The 24,709-nt window shown below is 39.7% G+C and overlaps 1 protein-coding gene across 1 annotated transcript in view; it reads right to left on the reverse strand.

Annotated features, from left to right (window-relative positions):
* The window catches only part of COBLL1 (cordon-bleu WH2 repeat protein like 1), an 87,637-nt gene extending 82,892 nt beyond the window's left edge, over nucleotides 1-4,745 (reverse strand). The window contains exon 1 of the mRNA XM_042784095.1: nucleotides 4,211-4,745. Coding sequence (XP_042640029.1) covers nucleotides 4,211-4,254 — 44 coding nt within the window. The 5' untranslated portion in view covers nucleotides 4,255-4,745. The remainder of the gene's footprint in view (nucleotides 1-4,210) is intronic.
* Between the last annotated feature and the right edge of the window lie 19,964 nt (nucleotides 4,746-24,709).

Consider the following 24,709-nt stretch of genomic DNA (forward strand, 5'->3'; position numbering starts at 1 on the left):
ACCCACAGAGTAGCTAACTCCCTGTTTCAAACATCCAGCAAACTCTATGGTCACAAATTCTCAAAGTTCTTTCCATTTTGTTATTGTTCAACTAGTTGATCTTCATCAGGGTCACAGGCGTGAGAAAATACGAGCTAACTGTTTATCTTGAAGTCCTCAGTCTAAGAGATAAAGCACATGTAAGATCGGACTACTTATTAGACTCATGCCAGCCTAATCTCTGATGCTAGACAGTGCTACCAAAGGTCTTGCAATTATTCATAAAACTGTGTATACAATAATGTAGTATACAGAGTAACAGTAGCAGCTAATTCATTGCATGATAAAAGTGTAATTTTGTCCCTGACCTAAATTTCACCAAACTGAGCAAATTCATACACACATACACTCACAGTCAGTCTGTTTGGCAACAGAATGCTCAGTTTGAAGCTATCGCTACACTTTCTGTCCCATCTCACACACTGTAACAGGGAGGACTTTCATTTATACTTGAACAAACCTATGGCTATTTTGTGAACTGACTCAACTGACAAGAGAGAGGAAGAGAGCTCAAATCAGTATGCTAAGCTTGATGCCAGACACTTCTCAACACTGAGCCACAGCTGATATCTCCAGAGATCCGTAATCTGATTGAAACAATTTGATAAAAACTCAACCGTTATACACAGAAGAGAACAGCTGAATTTCTGAAAACATCTCTCACTTCCTGAGTCAGCTCTAAGCATGGGAAAAAGACACCTCCCCTATTCTTATTATTAAACTTTTCAAATACATTCACTAGGGCAAGCAAGGGAATGGGAGCATGAAATCACACGTGCGGAGTGTTCCTGGCAGTAAGGTAACCAAAGTTCAGTTTGGTTCTTCCCCCACCCTGCGATACAGCCACAACTATCTTCAGCCCTTGGAGAGAGCAGCTGTATTACTAAGCATGTTTTCATTAGACACACAAAAAGAAAAAGACAAAACAAAGGGGGTTTGCTTAGGTAAAACAGGTCAGAAAGTAAGAATGCAGCTTTAAATATAATTTAAGAGAACAAATGAAATAATGTAAATTTATCAGAAACCAATTCAAATTGAATTAAAGGTGGACTTCAATTGCATTCTAATATTTCAAAGGAAATCAATCTTCTGTTTACTGAAATCCACATTTGCTCCAATATTTTAACAGCATATTAAGTTACAACACAGTTCTTCATGGTAAAAGCCTATGACAACTAGTGAAATTACTTGGTAATGTAAAAATTTATTTACTCCTGGGTACAGCATTGCTATCCAGCAACAGAAGGAAAACTGTATTCAAGAGGTGGGATACCAACCAGAGCTACTTTTTTTTTTTTGAAGTATTAAAACACACATTTTCCTACCATCCCATAACACATCAAATACATAGAGGCAATTCAGCTCTGTGATAAACAGGGACAGACTGTGTCAACTGGCCTGGCAGGAGCACACTGTCATGAATGCTGCTCAGACTTGGGGCAGGATAGATGAGCTGTAAAACACCTTAAAAGTAAGTCCAGCCAAGTTTCTTCCCCTACCAGAAGAAACTATGTGTCATGTCCACCCAGTTACTGGGCACACCTCCTATTCAACATATTCCAAGAAAATTCCAGCCAGTTACTAGGCACACCTTCTATTCACCATATTAAAAAAAATTCCAGCAGAGGCTGTTTTTCAAAAATCTTTACTGATTTAACTTGATTGTACGACAAGAACAACAGTGGCATATTCTTCCTCAACTTCAAGCACACGTTTTTATCCACAACTGGTTTTAGCAAACAATTTTTCAATAGAAAAGCCTAATCCTGTGTGCAAAATAACAGTCTTCCAGGATATAATTACAGGATGCTTTCCCAAATCTTATCCCCACAGAACTGATAACAAAATTATATGAAGAGCCACCTAGGACTAAGTTATACAGAAGTTCCAAGGCTAAATATGCTTGAAAACTCACGAAACACCTTTAACACCTCTAGCCTTCTGAACAGTTAGCATAAATAGACTTTCTAAGCTGTGAAGAGTTATCAGTAATTACTCCATATAACTTCAGTGATTTAAGAACGCATTTACTGGTAAACAGTTTTCAGCTGTGGATTAACAATATTCTCCACATTGCCAGACAAGTTAAGAAGATATATAATGCAGTATCACATCATTTGGTAATACATTTAAAGAGAACTGCTATTTCAACTGAAATTCTTCCCAGATTGCACAATTTTTCCTATCATCTCTGAGAGAGAACTGCAGTATTGCTTACTATTCAAAACCATATCTGTGGATCACTTTCAGTAAACTAGGAGCTGTCATTTTTGCTGGCATATCCAGATTTTTTTCCTCAAATACAGCATTTGCATGCACAAACGAGACCATCTTCAGGAAATAATTAAGACTACCAATAAAGAACTCTTGTTGTAACAAGAAAAGAATGGTAAATTGATTTCCTAAGTACCAAATTACATGGGAACAGCTGATAAAAGGCCTGAAAATATATCTGCAGGGCTAACGCAAATAAGCACTGCTATTAGCTAAATCTTCTTCAAAACTGAGATGTGAATGCTGACAGATGCTTGAAGTCACATTAAGGGAACAGACTACTCTTCCTGACTTAGATAAGTAAAGCAACAGCCAAAATTCAGTATAGCCAGCAGCATTACGGCAGGCAACAGGCCTAGAGAAACAATCAGAACCACCAAAACTTTAATTGTGCCTTTTTGATTGTTTTCATGTTCCTGCCCACAAGTAAGAGTGAGGACCTTCAAGACATACTGTTTTAGTCACTTCCTAACCTGCCATGACGCTCGATTATCCTACGCTCAGCCCTTTCAACTCTGTTTACGTACACAAAGTCTTAAAAATGCAGTAATTATCTATACTGTAATACCTTCTACATTTATATTAACAATATAAACTTCATTTCTCAATGGCCGTATGTAAATGTAGAACTGACACAAGGCCCTAAGTGAATAAATGTCCCTCGTCTAGGAGTCTTCCATATTCGCTACAGCCACGACTTCAAACTGATCTGATGACTATTGCAAATACTACAGTAAATTTCCATTAACTGCACCTGCTTATCCTATATTCGCTTGGTCAGAAATCCAGTTATCCAATTTTGCATATAATATGGAAGCCTCGGGAAAGGTTTGGTGTTAAAAAATACACTCACCATGTATTTTGTTCCTTCTATTTACAGATAATCCCAGCAGCATTGTATTTTAAATCCCTCAAGTTCCTAAAGAAGTTATCGAGCGAATTTTCTTCAAATGTACCTGACTATTTAACTCAATGGGAAGCCCTCCTCCTCATCATCTGTAAGTGGGGTAGTTTTCCTTAACTTTAAAAATACATTCTTGAAAGTTACACTTTCAGACAGTCCACAAGCAACTCATCAAAGGAGCCTAACATGTAAAAACAAACACACCAACCCTTTTACTTCTCCCAACAGACACTGCTTGTTTATTTTTTTTTTCCTCTTCCACTGTGGGCAGTCACCAAAGCACGGAGCAGCGGCCAGCTCCCCCACACGGCTCCCACCCTTTCGCCCAGCGAACCGCAGGCCGCCCTGCGCCCACCTCGCGGGGCACACCGGGCTCACCGGTACGTTCTGCGGGACAGGGATTTCCCCGAGGGGCCGCTCCGGACAGGGAAGCGCTCCCCGCCGGGGACCGCATCAGCGGCGTCTGGCAGAACGGCAGCCCGGGCGGCAGGTCACGGTTTGTCCCCGGCGAGAGCTGGCGCGGCAGTCGGCCCACACCCGCCCGCCGCTGCTCGGCCGGGCACTGCCGAGGAGGGCGCCGGGGACCCGCGGCGCCCGCTCGCAGCCGAAGGCACCAGCCGAGAGGCCGTCGAGGCGCGGGGGACGGCGCCCTGCCCGCCCCTTCCCGCCGCGCCGCGGCCGTTTAACGGTCGCGCCGCTCCATCCACCTCCGCCTCCCGGCTCGGGTCGGCTCGGCCGGGGCGCTGCGCTCCCGCGCGGGACTCTCCCCTCGCTCCCTCCGCCGCCGGAGCCCGGGGACGGGGCACACGCACACCCCGGCCCGCCGGGGCGCTGGGGAGCCGCCTCTCGCCCCTGGTTCTTCCCGCCCCCCCCCCCCCCTCCCCGCACCCCTCAGCGCTGCACCTCGCAGCCGGACGCGTTCCACACCGGCCTCTCCCCGCTAGAGCCGGGGGCCGGCCGAGGCCTCCCACCCGTGGGGTGAGCCGTGCTTACCCGGAGGGCGGCGCGGCGGCCGCGGGCTTGGCGCGGCCGTCCATGCCGGCGGCTGAGGGAGCGCGGGCCGGCGCTCGGGGCAGGGCGGGCGCAGCCGCTGGGTCCCGCCCGCGCAGCGCCTGGGCTCCCGCCTCACCTGCTCGGGGCGGGCTGAGGGAGGCGGCTCCGCGCTGCCGCCCCCAGCGCCGCCTCGCCCCCGGGCCCGGGCATTCCCCGCTGTTTACGGCGCGGCCGTGGGGCGCCTTGCCGGGGCGGGGGCCGCGGCCGCGCACACGGCTCCGCTGCGCTTGTCTGCGCCGGGGCGGCCGCTCGCTGACCACACCTTGGGCGGAGGAGGAAAAAAACAAAACCACAGGCACACACACACACACAAAACTCAACCAACAAAAAAAAAAAAAAAACAAAAAAAAAAAAACAAAAAACAACAAAACAGCAAACCACAAACACAAAACTTCGCGGCGAGAAACTTGAAACGCGGAACCTTCCCCGCTCCGGCCCTCGCGCAGAAACAGGGGCTCCCGGTTCCCGTCCCAGCCCCTCCCTCCCTCCCTCCCTCCCTCTCGCCGCCCGGCCGCCCCCACGCACCCGGCTCGCCCTGCAGGGGCGGCCCGAGCCCGGCCGCTGCGGGGACCCCGCTCGGCCCCGGCCGCGGGCTGCCGGCGGGGGCAGGGCCGCTCCTCTCGGCTGGAATTTTCCTCTCCCCGAGCAAAGCGTCCCGGCGGCCGCCCCGGGCTCGGCCCTTCCCCATTCCAGCCAGCAGGGCGCGGGGCGGAATCCCCGCAGGTGGGGAGAAGCCGGGCGAGGCGCCCGGGGCGCGGGGCCGGGCCCGGCGGTGGGACCCGGCGCCCTTAGGCTCAGCCGCTCTGCTCGGGGGCCTGAGCCGGCTCGCCCGGAGCCCGCTGCCGCGTCCCGGGGCGTTGCGGTGCCCTCGCGGTTGTCCCCCGCAGCCCAGGGCTCGCCCCCCAGCCCTCAGCCCTGGCTGCCGCGGCTGGGGCACGGCGCGACCTGCCCCCCCGGCACCGGGAGCTAACTGCCGGTGAGTTACCCAGTGCTGGCAGCCCGATCTCCGGTTTGCGCCCGGAGCCGGGGGGCGCCTCGGTGTTTTCCGTGTGACAAGCGGCTCCCCGGCAGAGCCTGGCGAGCGGAGCTGGCAGGACGCGCCACTTGCCCGTGTCAGCACAGAGCACCTCCCCAGCTCTACCGAGGGATCAGCTCGTCACGCAGGTGGTATCTTGGCCAGTGCTTAACAGAAGTTGAAAAATGGCCAATGGCAAAGCATTTATACTTTTTTTTTTTTTTTCATAGGGGAAAATTAAAACATGGCATTCTAGTATAAATGTCCTTTTTCTGACTAGTTCTAAGACTACACAGCTGGGAAAAATGTTGTAATTGACCATTCTGTTTTAATATTATTCATAATACAGACATTGTCTAGTATAATATTGTATATAGTATAATATAGATACACTTTAACATTTTGCTTCTCCCTGTATGCCCTTCTCATTTGTACTGTACTTCAATGAAGATTTATTTTCTTCTGCTTTTATTTTCTGCTTCTTCAATAGAGATTAAATAACCCTAAAGCTGCCTGTTTTGACAGACCCTAGAGGTTGTTCACACCCTGAATAACCACATGCCATTATCAGGCACACCCCATTAATCTGTGTACATTTCTTAAACCAAAAAATTAATCACTGATGAGTCAGATAGATGGATTTTCCATGGTTCACTTTTCAAAGAGATGGTGTTCAACAAATTGATCAGGAAGAAGGATATCAAGAACAATCCCACTGAAGACCTTATGTAAGTCTCTGACCCTTTTTCTCTTTTTTGACAGTCCACGTTATTTTCTCACGTTCCTCAAGTTGTTTGGCCGCTTCCTAGGTTAGGATGAAGGTTTGACAAATAATTCCCTTCTATGTTGACTGTTCCTGCAGTAAGGGCAGGGTAACTTTCTGCATTCAGACCGTAGCCTCAGTTTAAGAACAAAAGAACTTCATTATTTCCAGCCCGGTACTTCTTGGGCAAAACAATTAAGTGGCTGCATCTTCTAAACGGTAACAAAACTGCCATGATGCAAAGGTGTGAGATGATTCAATGCTACAGTACTGTTCCAACTGAAGACTATCGTAGCTGATCGTATATTAGTTAGAATTATTACGCAAGTTGAGTGATGTTGTCATCCTTTCTAATAAATTTTGCTGGATCACCAACACATGAGGTACTGTCGTAGCATATTCTTTAAAATCTCATTTGAAAATCACTATATGCTATGGTCTGATTTTTTTGGCAAGTACTAATGCCATGAAGATTACAATCTACAGAATAGCTCACATGGGCTTATCATAGAAACTCAGCTATTCCAGGGAGAAAAGTGACATCAGGGAAATAACCTAAAAAATTGTTAGTGGTGGCAATTTCCAGCAGATAGTGGGGAAGTATCTAAAAACACAGTTCACTGAATAATGCCAATCACACTTAAGAGGGGAGAGGTTATGCTTATCTTTTTACACCACTGCTTCTCTTATTCAAATCTCGGTTGTTAACTAAACAGTCTGAAATGCTGATCATTAGAAACACTGTAGGCTCTAAACTCGAGTGCCTGCAGGCCATGTTCTGCAGTGACAGTTTTATGATGACTAGACTTAAAATAGTGGGGTTTATGAGATACTGGAGATACCATTTGTTCTAGGGATCTCAGTTTTTAAAAACAAATTCTAGACTCCTATGGCACTTTGTTTTCTAACAATAGAAAATCAGTTCTGTGTTTGAGTTTCTTAAGATGCTGACAGAGTCAAACATTCTTTTTAATTTTTCTATTTTTAAGAAGTTCACAACTTTGTCCTGAACTCAAAATGTTGCCTATACAAAGCAAATACAACTCTCATGGACAATAAACAGAAGGCTGCAAGAGGGAATACCAAGTAAATGGGCTATTAATACACTATTCATGCTTCTTCTATTGAATAGTAAAAGAGAGAACATTTTAAGAAAAGTTCCCTGTTTTTTTCAAGCTGATCTGTGAAGATACCATTGTAGCAGTTAATGAAGGGGCAGGTTATTAATTGCACGGTTGCAATAATGTCATCCTTTGTCTATGGTTTGAGGTAGAACAATCATTAGCTGGAGGCATTAATCCTCATGACAAGCCACCACCCGCTGCACTCAGTGAACATACTTGGTGCCGTTGTATATTTAGTATAAATGTTTGCAGATTAGTACCTTGCTCTGATTACTGTTAGCATAACCTTCAAGTTATGCTTGTTATGAGAACTGTTAGTTCCAATTGCTATTTGAAGGAGAACCTCTGCCTTAGGTAGAGATGTGGAGTTCCAGGCAGCTTACTAAGTATGGGTTTTTCAAACAAGTTAAATTACTAACAACAAAGTCCTGCCTGTTCTGAAAAAGCAGTAATATCCCATGGCATTTTTCATAGCAGTCAGGAGTTGTCCTAGACAGCTTTGGGAAAATCTCCATGCCTTCACCCACACAGTAGGAGAGTGCTGGTGTTCAAGAGGTTGCCAGAAATGTGGAATACAAATATTTTGGGAAGAAAGATGCTGTAGAAATGTAATAGTATGATTTTCAAACAGGTATGCCCATTATTGTCTGTGGTGAAAGCTATTAGGAGTGTTAAACAGACCACAGGAGTCTTACGATATTTTTTACTGTTGGCTGTTTACAAGGTCTTTCTTTTTAAAATTATTCATATATAACAGCATATTAGTGGCATTTTGTGATTTAAGGATATAATCTGAATGCTCTCTTAATGTAGTTTTGTACATAGAAAATCATACTGTATCACACAGTAGTTGTTTTGAATATATTGTGCAAAGTAGGTGTGAAATAGAATATGGAATTGAAGGGTGTTTTCTTTGTTAAATTAATTTTATGATGCATAATTAAAATACATTAGAAAGCTGAGCTGTTTTATTCTGTCAGTAGAGCAGACATGATAAAAATGAGGTTTTTACCCTTATAGAATAAAGATAAATCAAGGAATTATTATATAACAAGCTTTTGTTTAAATGAAAAAATAAATCTGTATGTAATTTTTTTTCTTCGGAGCAAGCAATCAACTTACATCGCATTCTGTTGAACAGTTGTGCCTTTTCTGTGTTTGCATTCCAGCATGTGGGTGAGGTTTTGGGAAGCATGCACACACATGCATATAGCCACTGAAAGTATTGCTGTAGGCACAGGGACAGGTTTTTGTGCCCATATAAACTGTGTGCTTAATTGAAGAACACTATACGCATCTCATCTATCAATACACAAGAGGAATAGTAAGCATTTTGTTAACACCTTTTTTTCTAAGGAGCTCAGGAAGCGTTTCTAAACAGTAAAATGTTACCACCATAAAGAAGTTAAAATTTAATTTCTATGTCTCATATTAAATAACCTCAGTGACTGGAGATTATGCAATCTGCTAAAATCACAGCTGGTTAACAGCACAATTGGGATAGCACTACTTTATATCACAACTAGTTGTATTCTTTACTCCCATCAGCAGATGATCTTAAAGAAAATTGGATGATAATAATAAAAGGCATCTCCGTGGGTGGATGCCATATTTTTAAGTACATGGAAAATTATAAAAGTGGTTTTAAAATGAGTAGGCTCAAAATTTGCATCAGAGATTTACCAAGTAGGGCACTGATACATGGATTTGATAAACATCGGAGCATAAAGACATTCTATGCAGTATGTTGATGGATTTATATTGTGTGTGGTAGGGCTATTGATTTTTTTTTTTTTTTTTAATTAGAATAGAGTAGAATACTTCAGTTGGGAGGGACCTACTATGATCATCTAGTCCAACTGCCTGACCACTTGGATTAGTTAATTGTTGAAGTGCAATGGAAGATATAAAAGAATGATTTATCTCCTCTTACACAAGGAAAACGTAGAAAATAGTTCAAGTTAGGATTGTCCTATCTATGTGACCCTAAGAAATATTAAAATTACCCTACAGCTAGTTTGTACTGGTGTACGGCTTTGCAATGGAGTACAGTAGCTGAAGTATCACAGACTTCGCTAACCTAAACAGGATTACACATATACTACCATTCAGTCTTTGTGTTTAAAGTTATATTTTAATAATTTATATGTAAATCATATCTATGCTGGCCATCTACACAAAGGCGGGTTTCACCCTGAGAAGGAGATAGATCACATTATTCTAAATTGTAAGCAATGCAGTTGCCTGTTTAATGCTTTGGCCTGATAGGTGAACTACAAAGATGACTATGAAAAGGTACCCCATACACTGTCAGATATAGGACTAAGAAATTTTTGCCTTTCATGGAGAGCTGTCCCAATAGTTGCTACTACATATAATCCGAAAATATTTTCCTCTTTCATTAATACTGTCCCAAATATATTTTGCTCCTAACATGTACATTACAGGCATTTACTTTCTTGGAGATACAGTGTCCTTTCAGGTCATAGTCGAGGTTAGCATGATACAATGATGCATTCCTATTGCTACATTGTGTTTTTATTCTGACAGTGTTTTATTTTTGCTCTTGGATCGTCAAGGTGAATGTTTTACCACATTACGTGTCATGATTTGTAAGTTGTTTGTTGAATAGCATTTTTGGGAATGCATTAAATAACAACTAGTGAGGTATTCATGTAGAATAACTTTGCACTTCACTAATATTAGAAAGTTTCAGATGATGCAGAGTAGTGAGTGATTTAACATATAGAATCACATATGTCCTGAAGTATCATGTTGCAATGTTAATATTTTTTAAAACATCTTTGTATAATGCTTTCAAATCATGTTAACCACCGTAGGTGCAATGAGGGATAGATAACAGTTAATTTAAATGTTAATCTTACCTAGGATTTAGAAGAAACTGCAAGTTCACTAAATTGCTATCTTGCACTAAATTTACAAATTCATATAGTTCATATATAACTAGGAAAGTGTGCTGTGCAAAAATCCTCAACACTGAAGTCTGTAAAGTCTAAACACTAAAAATATTTATGAAGACAAACACCTTTGAAAAAAATACATTCATAATATTTATTCAAGTGATTAGTAATCTATTGCCTTATGTCTTAGTGTATCATATAATAACACTGCATGAAACATAACCTCCTTTTTCTATTAGAAAAATACACAGGGATCCAGAAGAGATTTGGGAATTTCTTCAACAGAGATACAGAATATATAGCAATAGCTAAGCTATCAGTGGAGGAGTTATCTTAGGTGCTGAAAGCTATATTGCTGTGATTGTAATGTATCATGAAAACAATATATTAGCCCAGGAGGAGCTTTGTGCTACAGAAATTTGTATCTCTCTGTACTTCATGTAGCTTGCTCAGAACTAACCTGGGTAACTTTACAGGGCTCACACTTTCTGGACATCCTCTGAGGCACTACATACATTTAGGCGGAATCTAGTGCCATATGTTAAGATACTTTTGAAGCATGGAGAGGGAGTTCAATACTTGGATATTGTGAACTGCATGCTCTGATTAGACAACTGAACAAATGGGGAGAGAGGGAAGAGGCACTCTTCCTCTGGAATGCTGACAAGAAAGAGATGGTGCTCCGTGTGCAGCACGCTTATCCAGGTATGCTTTAGGGACCTACTGCTGGAATGGATTCCACAACAGAGCTCCAAAGGGAAGTATTTATCATGTCTATTTTAAACACAAGATAGTACTGAAATGGTCAGCACAGACAAATCCAAGATAATTCTGGTCACATTTGCATATAGTGAATTCTAGGGACCTGGAGAGGTCTATTTGTCAAAAAAAAAAGGCTCATCCCACCTTCAAACAGTAGCAGTTTCAAGAATACAACACTGTACCAAGTTCTATTTAAGCCACACTGTAGGCACATATGCCACTTCATAGATCCAGAAATCATTAGTGCTCTAAGCTTTCAGAAAGCTGGGAATTTTTTTCCAATAAATGTTTGAATAAAAGTAATGGACAAATACTTACATAAAGGTTTCAGTCAGAGTAAGTACCCAGCAGAGTTTACCAACTGTGATAATTCCCACAACCTTTTCAAGTATATTTTCCAGGTATATCACTTATCGCTATGATTCTAAGAAGCAAGAATGAACACGGACGGGAGCTCAAGGCTGTGTATTACAGCTGAATGTGGCTTTATGTCTCATAGTTACCTCATCAGGGGGAGACGAAACATCAGCTGCAGAAATTCTTTGAGGTCTTCAGCTGAAAATTATTACTGATCTGAGTTTGAAAGTTTGCATAAATAATTTAAAGTCATTTCAAAGCCCAGCTTTGACTCTGTTTCTTTTCTGCAGTTTGCCAGTGTCTCCTTACAGAATTACCTCATTAGTGAGCATCTATGTGTAGCCAACACAGCTTGTGCAGACGTGTCAAAGACAGTTTGAAACTAGCAGCTGAGTGAAGCTCAGCATGGGCTAACAACTCATTTTCCGAGCCAGGCTTCCTGGAGAATGTAGAAGCAAAGTTCTTTATCTCTTTGGCTGTGCTTAGCAGCAGTACACAGGACAAGGTAGCTCAAGGGTAGCACAAGTATATTCTCTGGCATGTATGCACCAGTATATATATCACTGTGTCTTCCCAGTAAACAAAAAATGGTAATTAAGCAGCAAAGTAGTCTCACACATAACAAGCCCATAGCAACACGGACTGAGAAAGCTGTCTGGCCTGTGTGTGTGTTGTATAAAAACATAACTTGCACGCGTACCTATCTGATATTGATTTACCAAACTGCAGTGTACGTATTCAGCATCTTGATATGCTTCTAATTTAAGCAGTTACATTTTAGATAAATTTAATTTTATTTACAAAATGTATGGAGCATTTTCTAGGACTAGTTTTCCCATTTTTGTAATTGAGGGACTGTGTCTGTACACCACGGGAAGCAGTCTTCCTGGCATCAGAGCTGCTGTTATTTCATTCTTCCTTCCCTCCAAACTGCTATGCTAAAGACACTGCTTACTATCCACTGAGTATGGCATGACTTGGAAAGTTTCATTTGTATCTTGACATAGTCAGGAGTGAAAAAAAGGCCTAACAATCTAGTTTGGTTTTGTTCTGTTTACTATGGCATAAAAACAAACATAATGATGCTTAGAACTCACACATGCTAATTACTATCTATACATGCAGCAGTTTACGTTGCTTTTTACTGTATGCTAACGTCTATTAATTCACTGTAGTTAAGTACTGTGTACTAATCAGAGACAAATGTTGCATCAAATTGTCCAGATATTTTCATTAAAAATAAAGTTAAAAAAATAAATAAATAAACAAGCTAGGTAGGCTAGAGCTTTAAATGCTCCATATGGAACCAGCAAACAGAAATGCTCCTAGCTCAACAAATTTGGCTTGGGCATTAGACCAGATTTAGAAGACTGTGCAATTAAAAGATCTGAAGATTCAACTTTTAAGTAGCTCATTAAAGGTATTTTTAACCTTTTAATTTGAAAAGAAAAACACAACTAAATACAGCAAAAATATTTTCAATGCATCAGTCAGTCCCATTCCATGACCAATGTGTAGCTCCAGTGTCACACATTTCTGCCAGGAGATGTGAAATTGCCATCATCATTCTATACTGGAGCCGTAGGCCACTCAGCTGCTGTAACAGCACTACAGCTATTTCTGACTTTGTGGAATGAGGCCAATGTTTTTCCCAGAAATAAAGGTTAGAAAATTAAAAGGGCACCAGTTTTATCTCCCCTATCTCTTCCTGGAGAAGACCGGGCAAGTCAATGGGAAAGAAATACATTAAGAGTTATTAAATACAAAGCACCGTCTCTGGCTCAGGAAGTTCCTGAACCACTGATTGCTTGATGATAGGAATATCTGTGGAAGTATATATGCTTTCCCTTCATTTATAGTGTTTCCTCAACATCCATTTTTGGACATTGTCTGAGACAGGATACCAGGATAGATAAGACATTTGGTCTGACACAGAGAGGCTGTTCTTATGTCCTAAGGTTCTTTAGATATATTTGGAGGTCTAATGTTAAAACAGAAAGGCCTCAGTTTTTAATAAAGGTAAAGGAGTGCTATAGATGTCGGTGGTTTCTTTGAACCTACTGTAATTATTATTTCAAGATTTTGCCTTCAGTCTTATTTTTTTACATTGTAATGCACCACACCTTTCAAGCATTAGGCATGCAAAGAGCTGGTAAAGGCAGTTTGGTGGTGTTAGAAGGTAAATTACAGCTCTGATGAATGGCTTGCTTGGGTATTGACTTTAGAAGCTCTGTGTAAAGTGGTGATGCTGAAGGGCCTTATTAACAACTCTTGAGGCCAGTGTGTGTGAAAGTGTCAGCACTGGGACAAGGAGATGTTTTATCTCTCCCTAGCAGTGTATGAAATGCTTACTGACCTGGTTGAACCTTAAAAGTCAGTCCATTATAGTCAAATACAAGTTCTTGGGCTTCATTCCAGGCTAAGATTCACTAAGATAAACATGTAAATGCTAATTAAATGCATCAGTCTATTTACGCCAAACGGTTAAAGAGAAAGGTTGAAACAGAGTTGAGCTGCCCAGATGCAGGAGGAGAAGAAAATAAAGGGAAATAAAGAGTCACCATAAATGGTTTGTACTATTTTTTATTTTACTCCTTATGAAACTGCATTTGAGAAATAAGCAGCCGTAGACTCTGGTCCACATGATATCAATTTGGGTTGAGTCACACAACCATTTTTCAAGTGAACTAACTCTTGTCTCTTGATTTTACAGACAGAACCCTGCTGCATAACCCATTTTAAGTAATTCAAGATGCACCTTAGAAAATCCTTGGCCCAAGGGCAGAAAATTTTTGAAACATTTAAAGTGAATGAAAAAGAACAGGGAGATAAAGCTGCACAGTGGCTCAGGACACAGATTCCTGTGAGGGCAGAAGGAAATTGTTTTAAAACATAGACCATGATTATCAATGTTAAAAAGAAACATGACATTTTTCAGAATAAAATCTGAAGACTGGGATAAGAGGAAGAAAACCAAGAGGTAAAAATGTGTGGCAAGGTCAGGCTACATGGTCAAGGAACATGAAGGTACAGGAACAGATTCTTGGCACAAGTTGAAACAATGTTCTTGGGCTGGACAGATGGCTAACCTTGCTCACTGAGGCTTTAATCCCCAAGTCACTCTGTCCTCTCCAGATCACAGTAACTATTAGGCTAGGATGTATAACTATTTTCATCATTTATAGCAAATAAACTATTCCTTTTTTTAAAAAAAGAACTTTTTCAAAACACCTTTTTTTCACTTCACATGCCTCTAATGAAAAAAATGCAGAGTGCATAAAGAAAAGCACAGTCAAAATTTTGCCACTATTTCATCCTTAGTCAAGAGTGAGAGATTTTAATGCTGGTACTCTTCAAGGTCTGCACTCTGAAGATTTTGATCATCTGTCTGAGTCTGAGTCAGGAAATCAGATTTGTTACTGTCTTAATGTATGAAAAAAACAGCAGCAAACTGATGCGGTTTCACAAGGCAGCTATTATGCCTGTGTAAACCTGAAAGGTAGTGAATGTGAATCTGAATTCAGGTCATTTAAACTGAAATGGCAGACACAACTAAATTTCCAATTATCTAGACTACTGCAATTTTACCCATGTTTTTCAATTAAAGATTTTCAATCCTTCTTATGATAAAAATTATGTTACAGAATGTGTAGTTGACAAAAAGTAAACTAGTTCATAAAGATTTAAACCACTGTTAATTAATCTGAAAACATCTTTGTTCAGTTAATATGATGCATATGAACTGCAAATCAGACTAAATATATGTTCTGTTGAAAGCAAAGGAAACAGTAACAGTGAATCTGTTGTATTCCAAGAGTCAAGGAGCCACAGAAATATGTATTGCTTCTCCAGTAAACTGTAAGAGAAATTAGTCTACAAAGAAGAGACACTACTCTACTGATTCACCAATGTAGAAGACACAGACACCATGGATTAACTCCAACCTACTAGCTTCAAGGGCAAGATCCTTCGTGATTCTGAGGGGTGCAAATTTACCTGATATTTCAAGGTGTAAGCATAGGTATTTTCAAGGTTTTCCTCTATCCTACCATTCAGGCTAAGAAGTCTAATTTTTCAAAGGTCACAGATATTTAAGTCCCCAATTCTCTTTAAATTAGTCCACAAAAGCAGGTAAAAGACAGGACTTAGACAGGGATCACTGAGATGTGTAATAATAAGGGGCAATTATCTTAAATTATTTTAAATGTATGTGGAAGCTTTTTCACTTTTTCTTTATTTTTCCTAATAAATTTTATTATGGTGGACAACATTTACCTTGTTTTATACATGATGGAATACTATCTTGTATACTTTTTCTTTTATTAAGACTTCTAGTCCTGATGCTACTAACAGCAGATTTTTCATGCATAGCTTATGACTGAAACTTTAATCAGAAGCCTGTTCATCTGTACAATGAGGCAGACAGCTGGAAACTGCTGTCCTATCTTCTGAGTGAATTTGCACCAAGATTTCCATCTGTGCTATATACAATCCTGGAAGGGTACCAATGACAATTACTGATCATTGCAAAGATCATCCCTAACCGACGGCTTTCAGTGTAATTTTTGAACTCATTCCACGGTTTTCTCTAAGTTCAGGGAAAGATCTGAACCATAGTGCTGAAAGAGAAAAAAAGCTAGGAGGCAGTTTCAGAGCAACAATTTTGTAATATATTGAAGTCCTACCCTTACACACGTCCATTTTTCTAGACTTAACTGAGTCTCTCTCTTGACTCCAAATTAAATCATGAGATATATTCTGAAAGTTACTTCTGTGAAAGAATCCTAGATGTCTGGGATTTATGATAAGAAAGGAAACACTTTGCAATCTTCATGAAAATTGAACATGGGGGAGATAGTGAGGGCAGTGTTCAGAATTCATTATTGCAGTCACTGTGAAGAGAATCTTCTCTCAAGAGCTGCAGGAATTACATGTAGCTAACTGTTACAAACAGGAAACTAAACTGTATACATTTCCTTAAGAAAAGACTAAAATCTGGAAGCTTTCTCTGATGACTGTGCAAGTCAAATATCATCCAGGTAAAAATCAAGAGTACAGCACAGAAAAGGTATGTAAGTTCAGTATGATGTGACAAAGAACACCAAGAATCTGTAATACGCTTGTTTTGACAACTTTAGCCTGATGCTGGGAAGAAGAAAGTGAAGTAATATTTCTTAAATCCTTCCATGCAACATAGCTTACTCCTTGTGTTTATCCAGCAAACCTGCCTTTTCAGAGATCTCTCCAGGTTGCACCAGATACCAGTGAGTATCACGCATTGCAAAATGCCATAGCAGAGAGCAATCTGATTAGAACTGTAGCATTTCGTTTGCAAACAGTCTACTTCAGTTACAGATTAACAGAAAGGATTTAATTTATTGAAGAAGAAAATTAGTAGCTGGTAAAAGCAAGATATGAAAAAAAGCATGCTGGAAATTACAGGAAAACCTCAGGACTTGAATATAATATATGTTTTAGATTTTTGTATACACCTTATAGCTTTTATGTGAGAAGCCTCATCAAGACCAAATATACTTTCCAGAGATTATTAATGGTTTCACCTTGTCCAATGAAAAAACACAGTAAAGTTACTGAATTGCAAAAGTCAGCCCGACACCCCTGAATTCAGGCCTCAAATTTACATAGTTGGCATGACAAAACAAGGGACCTATTGGGAATACTGGAATTATAATATAATCTATTAAATTTTTTATGATTGCCACCATGGAACTGTTGGTAAAGGAATGGGGTGGTAATACCTTTTTCCACTTCTGCTAGAAATCTCAATCCTTATCTGCTTCAGGATCTACTTCACCAGCAGATCCTGCTTGAATAATACTTGTGTTTAATCTGCAGTGCATGAAACAGAAAGGAGGAATAATAAAATGGGTAGAATGCCCTGACAAACTTGCAACAAACAGCAAGTTCCAACAGCTCCTCCCGGCTTTCCTTTCACTACCCAGAGGCATACAAAAGTCAGGTAATTGTTGCAATTTAATCTCTTTAGCAACATCTGACCCAGCAGACCTAAGAGTATTTTTTGTATTTCCATACCTAGGTACATGCATGAGGTATCATAAGCCTGATTTACTAGAATATTATGAAGCCCATTGTAAGCATGGGGAATTCTACAGAAAGACATCTCTGTCAGCCTGCAAGAAAAGCCTTCCTGAATTTCTTCCACCTGGCAATCACTGTAACCCTAGTCACTTTTCAAATTGCTAAGGCTCATAAACTATTTTACTGGAAGTGTGAATAAAAAGAATGGCCTCTGTATTAAAAATATGATTGAGAGCAGCAAATCTTAGCACACCATCTGCAGTGATTGCACTCAAATATTTATTATGTAAGTTCCACTAAGGCATAGTCAATAAGCTTTGTCAGAGAGCTGATGAGAGTTCAGAGGAGAAAACTGTGTGTCAAGCAGCTTGTGACAGTATAAAGAGACTACAGAAATATATGCATCCAAGGGGAGAGCTGTCAGGCACTTAAAAGTTGGAATATAGCATTCAGTCACTCTCAGTTTCATGAATACGCACTGGATTATTACATGAAAGGAAACTGCAGTTCTAGCGATACCGTGTTCTGCAATACAGGTGCGTCTGCTGCCAAGGATGACCTTCCTGACAAGCACCTTATCCTCATCTCAGTGCCCTGGATTCTCAGTGATATACTTCACAGTCACTTTGACATAATGAATACAGACTTCCTCAGAATATTGTCTTATGGCTTGTGATAAGAATGAATGCCCAGAAGTAGACTGACTAGTCTCAAAAAGAGACAGAAACTCCTCTCTGTTTCCTAAAGATCTATTCTCAACTGTTATAGACTGCTAACTTTCTAACAGTCATCTTCCCTTCCAGAGGCATCTGAGAATCAACAACTATCTCAGGAATAGGATCTCAAGTGTTCTGTGCTTCAGCTTGTCTCTGGGGCAGACTAATACTGCCCTGCCAGTATTTGTTCAGCAGTTGCCATTGTCTGATACAATGGGCCTGGGTTACCATTTATCAGACCTGTTCTTCCAGCTAGTCTACATTCCTTGCCCTTGCCACTTCCAGGATGGGGAGATCCTTTATGAAGATACTCCCCTAGCCTCCCAAAGGGGCATGCTCCCTCTTCAAGAAAACAACAATAATCACTTTCATAATAAATTTAAAACTGAAACAAATGCTTTGAAAAATATTTTGACTAATAGCCCTGATATATTGGTCTTTTCTCTCTTATGCTTCTTGGTTCCAAGAAAATAAAATGCCATCTTTCTACCTTCAAGCTTAATTTCATTATGTCTTTTCCAAAATCTTCTTATTTGCAACTTTTGCTGCTCTCTGCAAGTTCAATGCAAGCCCTGTGGAACAGCTTTATTGAAAAGGAGTTTAGGAGTTTAGCACTGTGCACAAACTAAGTGTAAAAATTTATCAAAATTCAAAAGGTTAGAAATTAGTAATAAGAATAATTTTAAAAACTTTATAATTAAAATGAAAAAGTAGTTCAGCAAGCAAAATTACATTTTTGCTTAGGAAAATATCTGACCATATCTCACAACTCTTCTCACCACCCTATTTTTCAGTTGTTTCATATATACTCAGCTATAGGTTCTCTGAGTCTTTACAGAAGGCAGGTATGCTCAGTAAACCAAGTATCACAAAGCTCCTGATTTATGCACCCTTAACTGAGATACCCATAAATAATCCCTTGAATTCACTGTCAACTGCAGAGAAAGGGGATACTGAATAGTATGAATGCCCTCTCCAGGTAGAACAAGAAACTGCTAGAATTCTGGGATTTGCTTCAGTTTGTCTATTTATTAAGTAGGTACTAAATAAACAAGTCTATATTAGTCCTTATTGGCCTGTTCTGACATTGTCTGAAAATTGTAAATGGTACAGTGGTATCTCCTGGTATTGTTGATAACCTATAACAGGCTTTTCACCAGTCATAAAGGCATGCTGTCTATACTGCTGAATTATATAGGAACAAGATTGAACCCTGCAGTCTTTTTCATCAATTGTTACTCCTGGCGTGGTTTGACTGTACCAGCTAGTATTCTTTCCCATACCCTCTGTATAATGCTACCTATGAGTGTTTTACCAGTCCCATGAGCTACTGCACATCCTTCACATCATTCTAAATGTTTTGAGCCAAAAAAAATCTCTCACACACACATGCACAAAATATGCCTAGAACCAGAGCAGTACTCTACTTTGTCCAGGGGACATCACGGGCCAACTGATAAGCATTGTGGATATAAACAGTTCTGTGCCATTTGGCCTCTGATCTAGAGACCAGTCCCCTCTCCCTAAAGCCTCAACAACATACTGCTTTAAGATAATCAATACTGCATTTTTCTGTAGGGCCAACTTAGTGTGGGGGACACCTTGTTAGGTAGCCCACAAGCATCAGGTGAAAATAGATTCCTGCTGAAGCTATTATCAAAACAGATGCTAAACCACCAGGCTTACACAGGCCTGCTCTGAGCCGACTGCTGTCTCTGTCTACTACACATTGCCAGAGGTTTCAGAGCCTCTGTCACAGCAATCTCCTATTCTCCACAGAAAAACAGCAGTCAGCAACTATTGCATGCCTGAACTCTGTGACATTCAGCCCCATGACCTCCATCTCAGCATATCTGTGCTGGATTTTCCAACTGGCCAAGTCTACTATGGATGAGATCAACAAAAATATAAATATATGCATTCAGTTTAAGAGAAGAGTGATCTCATGCCCTAGCCAAAGATGAATGTGAATAAAACTGAACACTATTATGAATTCAGAGCAGGAAACAAGGCTTTTAAACACAGTCTTTACTGGAATAAGAGGACTGATGGACACCATATGAAGTGCAGTAAATGTCATATGCAACAAGAATAACAAAGCAGAAAAAGTACTAAAAATCAAAACTAAGAAAGGATGGTGGTGTGACAAAGAAAAATCTACTGCCAAGCTTAATTTTAATATTCATTATCATCCTTGTTATTTCCAGGAGCTCCTGACCACTTCCATGAGAACATGCCCAAAATATCTTGCTTTGGGGTAGATTCACTCTAACAAATGGCCTTGATTTCAAGCTGCTCATGAGCTGCAGTTCTAAATTCATATGCAGTACAGAGTAATAGCTGCATTCAAAGACTGTATAGAAAGTAGCTGTATAGATAAATGACTTCCTTGTATTTGTCCCTAACTCTGCCATGGAAGTTCAGGTAATGCATACAGTCCACAAAATCAATATACACCATTAGAATGCTTGTCTGTTCACTAAAAACATAAGCAAATGACTTCATTCCTATATTTGAGAAAACAAAGAGAGGTGTTCTACACACAGGAGCCTACGGTGCCAGCAGAATAAGAACTGAGAAGCAGAAAACTGTTTGATCAGCTTTGAGTTCAAAGCCACGTCACAGCGTACATAAATTCCAAACTGGATTACTGTGACACTGGTAGTTACAAAAATACCTTTCTTTTTCTGTTCATGACTTCAGCATATTTGAAAGTCAGAGTCTCTGTATACATGGCTTTGGACTTGCTGGGTAGTCTGATTCATTCCCAGTCTATCAAAGATCTTAAGCCATACTTAAGGTCCATGAAAATCACATTGTATATATGATTACACAGTTTTGAATGGAATCCTAATTTACAGTTTAGTAATTTTTTTTTTTTTTTTTTTTTCCTGCTGGAAATTCAGCAATCTCAGTAGTTTACAGCAGAAAACCTAACTCAAAGACATGCTTCTCTTGGATGCTGCAGGTGTGCCAAGCACTGAAGAGTATACAGAGCAACTGTAAGAGCTGTGATTTTCTGAGAATGCTTTTTTTGAAGGTCCTGTCTTAATGTCTTTTATGTGCAGCCTAACAGAGAGCAGATAAATTTTTACTTTTTTCCTCTGACATATCTGTTGAAACACTAATGGAGAGTTTAAGAGTAAGTCTACAACAATGGGGTTAGCAGCAAGAAACAAAGACCAGCACCTTGTTTTCATTTGCATGCTATGTAAATTATCTGGCTTGCAAGTTTTTCCTGCTTCTAAATTGCATTTTTTCCTTTCCAAAGAATGCATGGGTGGTTTTGATTTTTGTTTTGTGTGTGTCTGTGCGTGTATGCACACATATTTCTACTTCCTAAACTCCACTGCCGTGCACACTCTACCTGCATTTTCCTGGAATTTATGTAATCCAAAATCTGTTACTTGTCATAGACTTCTTATATTAACTGTGAGTTCTGTAGCTGTTTCCACTGATGTGCAAGCTAGCATTGTATACATCTGTCCTGCAAGCTACCACTGTATACAAGCTGTCCTGCCAGCGTCTTCACAAAACGCTACCACCAGTATACCATCTGTCACATTTCTGATTCTTTGTCAAATGTCTCTCTTCTTTCCAGTACAGCTACCTCAAGGCAGTTACTGCCAATGTTAAGCTTTTACTATTCCAACAAAACAGCTTCATTAACTTGCCAATATATTTAATTAAAAACAGACTGCACACCTTGGGTGGGGTTTGCCAAAGCTCCCAAGCTAGGTTCCTTTTCACACTCTGTTACATAAACTGAAGTGGGCATTTATCAAGGTGTCTGCAAGTGAAATATCCAAGGAAGTAGGAACTGTAAAGCTGACAGGTGTCAAAGTACCTGGGTGTATCATTTGCAGCATCTAGAATGTAGCATGTCAACAGGTTGTCACAGCCATAGACTGAGACTTAACAGGATGGCAGAGCATGTTAAATTTACTGCATTTTAACACAGGCCAATGCTTGCCTTGTGAATATGAAATTAACATTGAATTTTCTGATTTGCAAAAGGTTTCATGGTTAATATACGGTGTATAAAATTCCCAACACTCTTAAGATTACTAGTGTATCTTTGCAGCTTATCTTCTGTTCAAGCAGAGACTTTTTCTATTATTATTTTTTTTTAATTTAATAACTATCATCTGCAGTTTCCATTGCCCCTCCAACTATCATGACAATTATTCCCAAATCTACAATAAAAACCACATCAGTCGGATTAGGAGGAAATCTAGAGTTTTAAGATAAAACTGTTAACATTTGAACTGAAATTAAGTAACATAATAAGATAAATGATGAAATTAAAACCTACAGTTATTGCTAGGAGAAAACTTGTAAGGATGCAGACATTGATTTCTAAGGAGTTTTAGGTATTCTGTTCTTCCATCCTTATTCACATTTCCATTTAATTAAGAAATGTGCATAATAAGTATTATATAAAGAACAAGAAAGAAAAATATATGAATTGAAAGGGCACCATCACAACTCGGTTATTTTTGAGCACCATCTGCTGGTCTGCTTCTAAAACAACAGCCAAATTTCCCAACTGCTGGTAACATCTAGATCTGTATCAGGTCTGTATTGACTTACCACTTATTTTGTTACATATTTATTAAAAGTTCCCACGAGTCATGCATTATCATCATACTTGAGGAAATAACAGAATTCACACAATAACGGACAGCTATAGAGGAGACGTGTTGAAAGGTTAAAATAGCTACTCTGTAGTTAACATAGGTTGAGACAAGCCTGTCATAGTGATGTTTTTAAACTGAAAAGGTTTCTAAAGTACACTGAAAATGAAAGCAACTTGGCCACTGTTTCCATCTTAACGTACCATATGTCATCGCTACCACCACTCGTCAGCAAGGACAGAAGAAGTATCACTGCCATCTTTTATCTCTTGCAGATTCTCAGATACTACTAGAAAGAGTTGTAGAGAAGTATACAAAGAGAGAACCTCACCCTCAAATACATCATCATAATTACTTCCTGCTTACTTCTTGCTCCTAGCAATACAGTACCATCTGCTTTTCTTGTCTTTCTCCTTACTCCATTCCAGAAAGACTAACATTTCCTCTAGGACAAGACGGCAAGGTTCCATTTGAGAAGTCTGGATTCTGATGGAGTTAACTACTAGCGAATCTGGAGCCTTATTCTTTTATCCTTCTCCCTAGAACACTAAATAAGTGTTTGCTCAATTTGCATTTATCAGAATATTTTTTAATGTAAGAAATCTGTACTTGTTTTCTGTTTGAATTGCCTTATAATGTCCAGTTTAGAAGAGAGCATCTGAATCTTGACGCTTTCCTCCCAAGCTTCTTACAAATATACTTAAATGCCACAAACACAAATAACGAACTAAAGTATTTTTTAAATACCAATTAAAATAAAAATTAGTTTAAGTATCAAACTGAAGGTACAATCTGGAAGGCCTAGACATAAAATGCTGGTCTGTTGATACGCTGAACAGTTATTTAATTAATTTGAGTATTGAATTATTGAACAGTCACTAACAATTATGAATTGAATTATTAATTTATTCATACTCCACAATTGCTTTGTCTACTGCCCAGAATACTGTAATCAGTCTGGGTATATTCTGTGAAATGGTTAATATTTTACAGTAGACCGTTGTCAGAATAAAATCTTGATTCCTACAATATTCCAACAAACACTTAAATCTTTTTTCTTTTTTCATGTCAAAGTAAATAGGACTGCTTCTGCATTTTCACTTAACCATATATGTTCAGGATTGAGACTCTGGAGCCCTGTGGAGGATCACATCAATTTAAATCCAAGTAGAAGAGCACGCAGAAGGCTACTGTTCATGAATGGAGTCTTTTCAGAATTTAAATGTGCTTAATACTTCAAGGAACACTAACACTTCATACAGGAGACAAAAAATCCAAGGTATTAATCTGGATCAAGATAGCTCTAAAAAGAGAAAGTGCAATGAATTCTTATTACCCATTAGTAATTTGCATGAATCCCAATGGCATCAATACAGAGTTTCATTTACAAGAATACTGATAATAGAGTTAGTCCAAAAGCGAAGATCCTTCTTGCATTTGCAAAACAGTAGTTTAAAGGTTTGGTTTGTGCTCTTCTCTTTTTTCTAAAAGGGGCAGGTATACTACGATGAAAATATATAAACAAGTTTTTATTTATCACTGTTCTATAGAGAATGAAATTTAACTAAATATTTTAACACAACAGTTTATCTAGTTGCCTGCTTTTATCTAGTTCACTTCATCTTTTCACATTAACAACTTCTTTCCCTTGGGTCACAGTGATATTCTTCATAAACTCATACCAGTCCCATGTTACTCTGTTTAGCACCTAGTGACATCTTGATGCATAGGATCTATTATTTTATAATTCTATACTGGCACCATCCCACTTACTATAGGAAATGGATAGAAGCTGGTGCACAAGTTACTAAATCTCATAATAAGCAATGATTACTTGTAAGACATTCTTATCGCAACAATTTAAAAATACAGTCCAATGAAATGCGGTTTAGATTGTTAAAACACTAATGTTATGAACAATTTTAAAGCCAGTTCCCAGCTTATATCTAACTATAGCACAAAAAGCACAATGTTGGGGTTTTTTTGGCTCTAGTTTTAGAAGCATTAAACATCAGTTGGAAGTATTTGCAAATTTTCAACAAAGTTCCTTCCTCAGTTTCAGGATGCTCCTCTTTTGGTGCCCT

This window comes from Tyto alba, unplaced genomic scaffold, assembly GCF_018691265.1.
Source record: "Tyto alba isolate M040663 unplaced genomic scaffold, T.alba_DEE_v4.0 Super-Scaffold_7, whole genome shotgun sequence".
NCBI classification, from domain to species: Eukaryota; Metazoa; Chordata; class Aves; order Strigiformes; family Tytonidae; genus Tyto; species Tyto alba.